The sequence below is a fragment of the Rhincodon typus genome, unplaced genomic scaffold, assembly GCF_021869965.1.
Source record: "Rhincodon typus isolate 14 unplaced genomic scaffold, sRhiTyp1.1 hic_rhity00000606, whole genome shotgun sequence".
NCBI classification, from domain to species: Eukaryota; Metazoa; Chordata; class Chondrichthyes; order Orectolobiformes; family Rhincodontidae; genus Rhincodon; species Rhincodon typus.
This window is the reverse complement of record NW_025966244.1, coordinates 5,721-17,440: the sequence shown is the minus strand read 5'-3', so window position 1 is coordinate 17,440 and position 11,720 is coordinate 5,721. Positions and strand designations below refer to the sequence as shown.

Below are 11,720 nucleotides of genomic sequence, written 5' to 3'. Positions count from 1 at the left end.
AGGGATTGGGAATTGCAATTATTTCCCATGAACGAGGAATTCCCAGTTTGCGTGTGGCATCATTGTGACGCTGGAGAAGGCCCAGGATGGATATGTCACGAAGGGAGTGGGAGGGGTAGTTAAAATGGTTGGCAACCGGAAGGTGTTGTTGATTATAGCGTACAGAGCGCACATGCTCCACGAATCGGTCACCGAGTCTGTGCTTGGTCTCACCGATGCAGAGACCAGGTTGGAGGAACAACATCTCATATTCCGCCTCAGGATCTTATGGCCCAAGGCCTCAACATAGAATTCACCAATTTCAAAATCTCCCCACCCCCGCTCCATCCCATGTCCTATCCTCCCTCTCTCCCCGGCCTCCTTGACCTGACACAACCTATTCATCATGTTTCCCACCTATCCATCCCACCCTTCCCACTGACCAATCTCCACTATTCCGTACCTGTGTCCACCTATCACCATCCCACCTCCCTTCCCGCAGCCCAATACACCCTCTATTTATTTCCGAGCTCCCTTCCCCCTCCCCAGCCCTGATGTAGGGTGTAAACCCAAAACATCAAACTTTCCTGCTCCTCTGATGCTGCCTGACCTGCTGTGTTCCTCTAGCTCCACACTATATCAACTCTGACTCCAGCATCTGCAGTTCTTGCTATCTAAAGTACATTCACTTTCTTCATCCAAGTCATTAATATGTATTGTAAATAATTGTGGCCTTAGCACCAATCCCTGTGGCATTTCTGTTCTGAGAAAGGGTCACCGGACCTGAAACGTTAACTCTGTTTTTCCCTTCACAGATGCTGCCAGACCTGCTGAGCTTTTCCAGCAACTTCTGTTTATGTTCCTGTGGCATTTCACTAGTTACAGGTTGCCATTGAGTAAGATCACGGCTGATTTGTTTGTGTTTCAAATTTCAGGCTGGTTCAGTTTGGGTACGTCACCAGCCAGCCCAGAGTGAGGGAGTGAAATAATTAGCTTTGGTGCTTCTCCTGTTTCTGGGCCCCTTACCACACACTCACTCCTGCAGCCTTCCCACTTGCATTTTTAAGTGTCCAGAATTAGGAACAATAGTCACAGCAATGCCAAAGTGTTTTATATAGGTTCAACAAAACTTCAGTTTTTGTACTCTATGCCTCTATGTACAAAGCCCATCAAAAGCTCAGATTTTGGAATTGTACAGTTTACAACCATTGCTTTGTCAAACATTTATGCACAACTTGATTCATAATATCCAACCAGCTCTATTTCTTTGAACTGACATAATGTAGTATCTGGACAGCAGCATCCAAATTACACTTTGCTTTGAATGATGACTTTTTCTTCATTTTAAGTAGAAACTAACTACGCTTGCAAATGCCCAGCAAGGCAGATGAAATAGGACAGCAAAGTATTGCTGATTGTGGAAATCTGAGATGTAGAACAAAATTGCTGGAAATACTCAGCAGGCCGTACAGCATCTATGGAGAAAGAAAGATAAGCAATATTTTAGGTCCACAATCTGTACTAGTTGTGAAGAAAGGTCTTTCTGCATCTGTGTTTCTCTCTATACAGATGCCACCAGGTGCGCTGAGCATTTTGCACATTTCCCATTACTACTGGATTAAAAATAACGCATTGTGATAGCCCTCAAAAAAGCAATCAAGGCTTCTTCAGAACCTCTTATTCCCCTTCAGTAAGAAACCCAACAGCAGTAGCATTAGATCTAGTTTGGTGAAACATTAAACATGAATTTCAAAAAATGCTAAAAATATAAAGTAAACAACCTTAATAGAAGAAAGTCAAAGCAATAAATTAATAATTCTAAAAGATGAATAACAGATACAAATGAGCACTTAAGTATGATCATTAAAACTGCCAAACAGCAAAGCTTACTAATAAATGACTTTTTGTCTCATCACTGACAAAGTAGTGCAAGAGGGAGACTGGATCCCAAACCATGTCACTGGGGAAGGGCAGGGGACCGAGGCCAAGGAGTGGAGTTAGGTTTAACTTGCATTCACCTCTGGTGGTGCTCAGGTGGCCGCTGCTGACAACATATCGTCATGAGTGTTGGCGAATGTGTGCCTGAACGCGCGTGTGCATATGGCGGGGTGCACACGCATGTCATGCAAAGTATGCATCCACCCCCCTCCCCAACTCACACATTCCACATACTGAGTGGAATCTTCCAGTCCCAAAGGTAGGCAGTATGCTGGTGGAAAAACAACTCTTTGGTGGTCAGCCCAGCTCCTCCTCACCTCCTCAACACATCAATAGAACTGAGAACCAGACGTGAACACAAGAGGAATTGTCATGTGCAAGAGAAGCCAGGGAACTAGTTTTTATTTTTATGATTCTTTCATTTGTGGTAGTAAATCTTGAGGAAGAACTGTGATTTTATTGTTAAAATCTTCATCAATACTACGCTGCCTAACATATTACCATCCCTAAAATAAACAAAAGCCATCCAACGTTCCTGCTCCTCTGATGCTGCCTGCTGTGTTCCTCCAGATCCACATGGTGTTGTCTCTGACTCCAGCACCTGCAGTTCTTGCTATCTCAAAGCCATCCAAGTATGTGTTTTAAATTTATTGTCCTTCTTTGCTGACTATCCCTGTGATCACCAAGCCACCCAACTTTCTACGTGTAAATTTGTTCAAATTGTGGGCGAACATGTAAGATTCTTGCACTGATGGTCCCTGCCATTTTAAGCATCAGAATAGAGGGACCAGAAGCATGGATTTCTCTAGAGCTGATAAAGATGCATCACAATTCATGGGTTTTGGCCAAAGTGACACCCCCAGAAGTTACGGTACCATTGCTATCGAGAGCTGTAGCGTGTTTATCACTATTGGTAAAGGAAAGTCTGGGTCAATGTCACTGACAAGACAAATTCTTAGCTTCATCTCTGATATTGTTGTTGATAGTACAGGCGTAACTGGGATATCCACTTTTCCTGTAATGTGAAAAATTGAGCTCTTAAAACAATGATTAATTACAATAGTGGAAGTACTGTCTGGTTGAAATGCTATTTAACTTTGAGTTTTACCAGTAACTCATTCTTACCTCCAGAAAGAATGATGGCGGCCACAAAGAGAGCCAAATCACTATCATCCAACTCTAGTGCATTGAACTTCATGGCAAACTCAAACTTGGGTTCCATTATCTCATTAAAAGGTTTCCGCAGACTTTTTAAGAACTCTCGGGTCATAAAGCCGTTCCCATAAGCTACCAGCAGCCCATCTTTGTTCATAATGGATGCCAACATGGCAAATATGGCTTCATAAACTCCATATTTTAACAGGGTCACTTGATCATTGAGGTCAAGGTTTATAAATTCAGGGATACATTTGGCAAATTCTGTCAGTTCTCTTACTGTTTCCACAGACGTACACTGGCAGCGTTGAAAGATTCTGACTTCAGCTTCTTTGTTCTGGATGCCGTTTACTGCTTGTTTTGATACTAGGTTCTCTTCTGCTAGACGTAATGTTTCCATATCATGAATGACAAATGGCTGTAAATTTTATATTCAATAAATTAGTAAATATTAAAACATTGTTCTATACAACATACTCAGAAGAAAATTAAACTTCATTTCAGTTCTTTCTACTTAATTTTCCCAAACTTGCCTGTGTTTTAATTTGCTCCAAATCCTTTTTACTCATCACCTCTGCACTTGTTAAACATTGGTTTTTAGTTAAGCATTATCTCAATTTCAAAATTAGAATTTTTTAGTTCCATGGCCCAACTGCTACCTATTTCTGAGATAGTAGGAACTGCCGATGCTGGAGAATCTGAGATAACAAGGTGTAGAGCTGGATGAACACAGCAGGCCAAGCAGCATCAGAGGAGCAGGAAAGCTGACGTTTCAGGTCTGGACCCTTCTTCAGAAATGGGGGAGGGGAAGGGGATTCTGAAATAAATAAAGAGAGAGAGGGGGAGGCGGATCAAAGATGGATAAAGGAGCAGATAGGTGGAGAGGAGACGGACAGGTCAAGGAGGCGGGGATGGACCCAGTAAAGGTGAGTGTAGGTGGGGAGTTAGGGTGAGGGTTGGTCAGTCAAGGGAAGATGGACAGATCAAGGAGGTGGGGATGAGGCTGACAGGTAGGAGGTGGGGGTGGGGGTTGAGGTGGGAGGAGTCGATAGGTGGGAGAAAGGACGGACACAGTTAGGGAGGCGGGGACGAGCTGGGCTGGTTTTGGGATGAGGTCGGAGGTGGGGAGATTTTGAAGCTTGTGAAGTCCACACTGATACCATTGGGCTGCAGGGTTCCCAAGCGAAATATGAGGTGCTGTTCCTGCAACCTTCGGGTGGCATCGTTGTGGCACTGGAGAAGCCCCAGGATGGACATGTCGTCCAAGAAGTGGGAGGGGGAGTTGAAGTGGTTTGCGACTGGGAGGTTTAGTCATTTGTCGCGAACCAAGCGTAGGTGTTCCACAAAGCGGTCCCCAAGCCTCCACTTGGTCACCTATTTCTGTAGTCTCCAACAACTCTACGATCCTCAGATATCTGCACTGTTCCAAATCTGACCTCCTAAGCTTGCTGGGTTTTAATATCAAATGAGCATTGGCAACCACATTTCAGTTTTCCAGATCCTGAGTTTTGAAATTCCAGCTCTTGCCCACTCTACCTCACTAATTTTCTTCTATAGTGTATCCCTTAAAAACTACTTTGTTGACCACATTTTTGGAGATTTGCCTTAAACTTATGTGGCTTAATATTAAAAAAAAATGTTAGACAACATCCCATAAAAGCTATTTTACTAAGAACATAACGAATAGAAAGAATAGACCATATGGCCCCTTCCTTGTATTGAATGGCAGAGCAAGCTGAATCATACATAAGACCACAAGATGTAGGGTCAGAAGCAGGTCATTCAGCCCATTAGACGAGCTCCACCATTCAATTAGGTCATGGCTGATCTGATAGTCCTCAACTCCACTTCCCTGCCTCATTTTTAACAGGACCATTTTCAGTTTTTACTTAAGGGCAAATAAATGCGTTATTAAATTGAATAAAGAAACTGCAAAATAAGCGTTCACTTTCTTCACACTGAGTGTATTTACTGGAAGGAATAGCTCTTACAGAATCAAAAAAATTATAAGTACATGTAGGAAAAAGATATAAGTGGAAAACACCATCAAGCCCACTGGATGGTGAGTCGGCCGATATTACCAATTTGCAAAAAAAAAAAATCAAGATGAGGAGTTTGGATAAAGAAAATTAAAAGATAAATTCGGATTAAAAAATGTGTATCAACTTTGTCCTTCAACTCTTTCAATCCATCAGGAACAAACATAATGACTGTGAAATGATCATGGGTTTTAGCATCTATGCTTTAATTAGAAGAATAAACCTCCGCAGTGAGGTAACAAAATAGAGTTTAAATCCTCAAGTGTTCACAATGCTGCAAATATACTGAATGTCACTTATAAATGTATTTTAAGTTATCACATACTCAACTTGTTCAAAAATTTGATGTGGAATCATAAGTATTTTGTTTCTTGAATTTCCATGCTACAGGACTTTAAAGAAACAAGTTACGATGAACCTTTGAATTCTGTGCACCAATTCTTGCCTCATTTTCTTTTCATCATATATCCAGCACAGCGGGTATGGCAGGCAGAAGAAAAGGAAGATTGATATGAGGAAAAGGATAAAGTATCAAGAGTTTCTGGAGGATAATAATGACGATGATGATGCTGACAATGATTATCTCACCCAAAACAAGCAAATACTATTGCTAACTGCCCCTTCCTCTATTTCATCCTGTGTCTTCTTCCTTCTGTATCCCCCATAAACAAAACCAAAATGGAGTACAACACTATATGAACAATTGGATGGACTGATTATCTTAGTGAAAATGTACTTTTATGACATTCAAGACAAAATTTTACAATATAATGAAATATTTTAAAACATTAAATTTAATGTGGTCATTCATTTTGACAGGGAGAATTAGGCAAGGAATTTAAAATAAAAAATACGATTCTTAAGGCATTTGAGGTCAGAGGGATCTTGGGATATGTACAGAGTTGTTAAGGTGATAGAGGAGATTGAGAAAATAACAAAACATACAGGACCCTGTGATTTATAAATAAGGCCATAAATTACAAAAAAAACTGGAAAGTAGTAATGAACCTGTAGAACAGTAGTTGTGCCTCAACTGCAGTGCAGCGTCCAATTCCAGGCACATTACTTTAGGAAGGATGTGAAGGCATTAGAGGCAATGCAGAAAAAACACTAGAATAGTTCCAGGGAGGAGGAACATCAGTTAATTGGACAAATTAAAAATGCTTGTGCTATTCTTGAAACACAGAAGAGATATGATGGAGGCATACAAATTCATGAGATATCTAGACAAGTACATAGAAACCACTCTGGCAGAAGAGTCAAATAGACCAGAGAAAACTGAAGATAATTTGCAAAAGCAGCAAGAGAAAGATGAGGAAATGAAAGATTTTACTCAGTGAATGGTTAGGAGCTGGACTGCAATACCCGAAAGTGTGGGTGGGGGGCAGATTCAATGAAGTCTTCAAAACAAAATTGGATAATCCGAAAATAAAAAAAAGTTAGAGGAAAAAGAACAGTGGAGTAGAACTAGGTGCATTGATCTTGCAGAGGGCCAAGGGCTAAATGACTTCTTGCCTGTAATCATTTTCTGAATATGATTGTATAACAGTCCTTTACAAATGCAGAATTCAACATTAACGATGACAGGCACTGTGAAAGTGCGTTGATTTCAGCAAAGATGATAAACCATCAAACAATGAAATACTGAAAGAATGAATATTGAATTCAAAGACTGTCAAACCTTTTGTCAAATTTGATGCAATATATGTAAACTACATCTGACAAAAATAAAAGAAATGAAAACTAATCTAAGATCTTATTCTCATGGAGGATATTGGAGAAAGAATAAGAAAACATGCTCACATAGCTGCATTGAGACACCAAATTCTTTACACCCACTTTAATTACTGTATTTATGAATAAAGAAGTCAAATTAATGAGGAGGAAATACAAATACTTACTGGGATATTAGCTTTTCCTGTCAAAATGGCTCTAGCTTTGGACTTGTTCATGTTAAAATTCTTCAGGTAAGACTCATACATGTGTTTTGCAAGACATTTTAGGTCAGCCATCTGTGAATTCTGTACGTCTTGCTCTAGAGTTAGAATCTCTGCTTTTAATTTCTCCTTTTCAGATTGAGGCATTCTACCAAAACGGATAGCTGTGAAGGTAGGAAAAAAAATTAATTTTTATCCTTCAATTCAAGTTGAGACTCTTATCCTGCTCACCCCACTTCAATTTACACTAACACAAAAACTCAGTCTTTCCTTTCTGATGTTCATACTGGCACTTTTCTTCTTCCTTTTCTCAAGGTTTTTTTTTCACCTCATTCACTTTGCCTTTTTTCCCCCCTCTGCTTTACTGTACTTCATCCACTTTTTTTCAGCGCCATCTCCACAGTCCTCCTCAAAATATCCCCAATCATTCCCAGTCTTTCCCAACACTGCTTCTGGATCTCACATTATAGTCAACACCATTCCTTGAGTTCTGTGTCTCGTTAATCTCTAAGCAATAGAATGCAACTGTGTGAAAATTGCTGAAAATCACTACAATTTGTACCTATAGCACATGGTAGGTTTCAGGGGCTCAGAATCACAACAGCAGGTTGCAATGCTCACTTTCATTCACAATATGAACAAGCACTAAGTGACTTAACGTTAACTTTGATTGACATATATGGAAATGCAATAAAAACAGAATGTGCTGGAGAAACTCAGGTCTGGCAGTGTGTGGAGAAAGAGAGAAAAACAAAGTTAATGTTTTGAGTACAATGATTCTTCTTTGCAACTGAAAGAGGCAAGAAAATAATGGTTTCCATGCTGCTGACAAAAGGAACAGGGCACAAATAGAACAGATGGTGAAGTGGTCCAGATCAAAAGGCAAAAGCAGTAGTCATTGTAGTGGAGATCATGTGATGGCACAGAAAGTGGTTGAGGTCAAAATATTGAATGCTTTCAAGGAGTGACAAATAGTTCTTAGGGCTGAAGGGATCAAAGATTATGGGAGAAAAAAAAGTCAGAAAGAGAGTACTGAATCGGATGATCAGCCACGATCATATTGAAAGCCATGAAGGCTCAAGGGCCGAATGGCCTACTCCTGCTCCTCTTTTCTATGTTTTAAGATACAGACGAAGAATGGCTGTAAAATAGTACATCTTAATAGCACAAAATAGGTGAGCTCTGCTCAGCACAAACCCAGGCAACCGAGAAATGACTTGGGGCGTGGGTAATCGAATGTAGGAATAGTTTGACCATGAATTGATGTTGCCAGAACTGCTCGATTTCTTCAGTACCTTGTTGTTATTTAAGTTTCAGATCTCCAGCATCTGAAAATGTGAATTGTGAAAAAATGCAACGCTGGAAAGATTATCAGACTACCCGACAGTCAAGTGGGGGAAAGCTAGCAGTATATCATTGGTATATCATCAGTTCTGAGGAAGGATCACCGGACCCGAAACGTTAACTCTTGATTTTTTCCTCACAGATGCTGCCAGACCTACTGAGCTTTTCCAGCAACTTTTGGTTTTGTTCCTGATTTACAGCATCCGCAGACCTTTCGGATTTTATTTAGTATATCGTCACTGTTGGGAGACAGGCATTGGAAAAGACTGGGTATGGTGTATGGGGCTCAGACCGTGGCAGGAAGATGACAGGCAGATCTTGTGGTATAAGTTGGAGGTAGGGGCTTTACAGCCACTATAATGAGAAGGCAGTTGGTAAATACTGAGGCATTATGGTTGGGCATCAGCCAAAATAACAAAAGGAGGTCACATTTGGCAGAATATTTGCTTGAAGAGCTGGAATGAGCATTCCTGTTCTCTCAACTCACAAGCTGTGTTATGAAAAGTGTGTATGTGTTTGACCTGGTTGCCTCAAAATCCCATTAGCTTCCAGTTTTCCTGAGCCTTGGAAAATCTAGTTGGCTAATATTAAGTTTAAAATAAGTCTCCTACTATACTGTAAAAACTTGATTTAAGTATTATAAATTGGTGCCCTACATCTTACATGGGAAACCTATCCTTGTGGATCTTAATATTGACTTCATAAAGACTTCTAAAATCTAAACTCTTGAGCAGCATTACCTTTTCATGTGAAAAGATGATTCAAGTTGCAGATAGTATAAGCAAACTCTTATGTTCTCTTCTTACCCAAAAACAGTGCGCCTTTTTCATTTCAGATGCCTAAGATCTGGAAACTTTCCCATCAGTGGGGGAAGAGGAAAATGACAGTGTCGATGAAGAGGCACTGTCACTCAATCTGACACCAGCAACCACTAGCTGCAGATCAGACGTTGTGCATACTTCGGAATCCAGTAAAGGGAAGGGATCCGTATATGTTGAAGTATATGGCACAAGTGAGTGAGAGCAAAGGATACCACAAGGTCCAGCTCGTAAGAGGGCAGGTTTGGATGCTAGTTCTACAGTAAAAAGCTCGGACAAGGAACTTTGATGATCAAACTAAAGTGTGCACATAAATAAATAGTTGATGCACCGAGAATACTAGAAAAGGCCAGATCTCAATGTCTCAATGTCAAGAAACATTTTAGGTGCACAACACTAGTTTGGGTTAGGGCTTCACATAGGGTTCATTCTTTCTAATCAACAATGCTGTGGAACCAATCATGATTCAATGGCTGGTAGCTAGTGTTAAACTGCTAAATGCAGAACAGAAGCAGGAGTATGCTACTTAGCCCCTCAAGTCTGTGCCATCATTTCATGAGATCATGACTGATGTGCGACTCAACTCCATATACTACCTTCGTTCTATACCCCTTAAACATTTGATGAACAAAAGCATCCAATAATGGATCTAACATCAATTGCCTTCATGGAACAGCGTTCCAAACTTCTATACCTATTTGTACAAGAATAGTGCCAGGAATGAGAAACCTCAGTTATGTGGATAGATTGAAGAAATTGGGGCTGCTTCTGATTAGAAATCTAAAGTATAGTCTTAGAGTCTTCACTTACCATTGTGTGACATTCCCACAGCAAGGCACTTCTGAAAACGACAGCACTGGCATTTGTTGCGGTTCTTTTTTTGAATCTTACAGTTGCGTTCACACTGATCGTAATCCAATTTCAATCGTATCGTTCTCCTAAAAAAACCCTACAAAATAAAAATCCCAGTGGCAATTACAGAGCAACCGGATTCTAGTGGAATACAAGATCTTGGTTTAAATGATACATTAATATAGGAACAGGGTGTTTATCAAGATTACTATTGAAGCATGACATATTAGGTTAGGACAGACCTGAATTTTTTTAAAAATAAGAATCTATTTCAATATACTGAAGGAGCAAAACTATGTTGTCAAGGATGAAATCGCAATAATACATCCATGCTAAAAACTAAAAAGCTCAACCAAGCTTTTCCCAACCCTATGTTACCTCTGGTGTCTCTTCCTATTTCTCATCAACGTGTTGGCCCTTGAGGACTTCAATTGAAAATATTGAGTTTCCATGCGTAAAGTGACAACACCCAGCTCTCTCAACCCTTCCACTGTCTCGAAACTATTAAACTGCTTATGTACTGACACATGCTTTGGAGATATCAGCTGCCTTCATCCTTCGAGGTAGGAGAGGTCATGAATTTAGAAGGTGCTATTAAAGAAGCCTTCGTGAGTTGCTGCAGTGCATCTTGGAAATGCCACCATGCACCAATTGAGGACAGAATGAATGATGAGGATGATAGATAGTATGTAAAGCAAATAGGCTATTTTGCCCTCAATAGTGTCAAATGGGAGTGTTGCTAATGCTGCATTCATCCAGGCAAGTAGAAATTATTTCCTCAGAATCCTAACTCGTGTCTTGTAGGTGATGGACGAACTTCAGACAGTCTGGAGGTGAGTTATGCATGAGGGAATTCCAGCGTCTAATCTACTCTTATGTAGCTACAGGTTGATTCCCTGGCATCATGAAATTGGTAGAATGGTCAGCTATGCCAGTACATGAGGTTACAGATTGTGGTTGAATACAATTCTGCTGCTGCCCCCACAGTGCCTCATGGATGCCCAGTTTGGAGATGCTACATCTGTTCAAATTCTATCCCATTCGGCATAGTGACAGGGTCACACAACACGATGAAGGGTATCCTCAATGTTCACGTGGGATGTTTTCCTCCTCAAGTCCTGTGCAGTTGACACTCCCCTGATACAGTGATGGGCAGGCACAATTGCTACAAGTAGACTGGTGAAAACAAGGTCTAGTGCATTTTTTCCTTTAGAATTTAACAAACAGTAGTGGTTGCTACTGAGCCATTCTTGGTGAAGGACATTAAAGTAGTCCATCCAGAGTATACTGTCACCGTCTGTGCTTTCTCTAAGTGGTACTCAACATGGAGAACAGATTCATAAAATCTAACTCTCTCACCAAACAGTTGCACATCTGCCCTAATATTTTCTGATGTGTCTCAGTGTTGTATTTGGTTTTATACATTTGCTGTGAAGTGCAGTGGGACATTTTGTTGAAATGAATGTACTAGATAAATAGTTTGTTGTATCGGACTTTCACTTGATATATGGGAGGTGACGGCCTAGTGGTATTATCACTGGACTGTTAATCCAGACACCCAGGTAATGTTCTGGGGACTGAAAAAACCGCAGATGCTGTAAATCAGGAACAAAAACAAAAGTTGCTGGAAAAGCTCAGCAGGTCTGGCAGCATCTGTG

At 40.5% G+C, this 11,720-nt stretch overlaps 1 protein-coding gene across 1 annotated transcript; it reads right to left on the bottom strand.

Annotated features, from left to right (window-relative positions):
• Positions 1 to 848: 848 nt before the first annotated feature.
• LOC109915649 (peroxisome proliferator-activated receptor alpha-like) lies at positions 849 to 10,146 on the bottom strand. Its single transcript, XM_048621378.1, has 4 exons — positions 10,021 to 10,146; positions 7,013 to 7,212; positions 3,043 to 3,490; positions 849 to 2,932 (listed from the first exon to the last, which is right to left on the bottom strand). Exons 1-4 carry the CDS (start codon positions 10,031 to 10,033, stop codon positions 2,784 to 2,786), a joined length of 810 nt encoding a protein of 269 aa, XP_048477335.1. The 5' UTR covers positions 10,034 to 10,146; the 3' UTR covers positions 849 to 2,783.
• Between the last annotated feature and the right edge of the window lie 1,574 nt (positions 10,147 to 11,720).

Bases quoted from the DNA above. Each gene is read 5' to 3' on its own strand.
- LOC109915649 (XM_048621378.1), bottom strand. The intron at 3,491-7,012 runs GTAAGTATTTGT...TAAAATTTACAG, and splicing joins CAGGAAAAGCTAATATCCCA to CCATTTGTCATTCATGATAT. The intron at 2,933-3,042 runs GTAAGAATGAGT...TTCACATTACAG, and splicing joins CGCCATCATTCTTTCTGGAG to GAAAAGTGGATATCCCAGTT.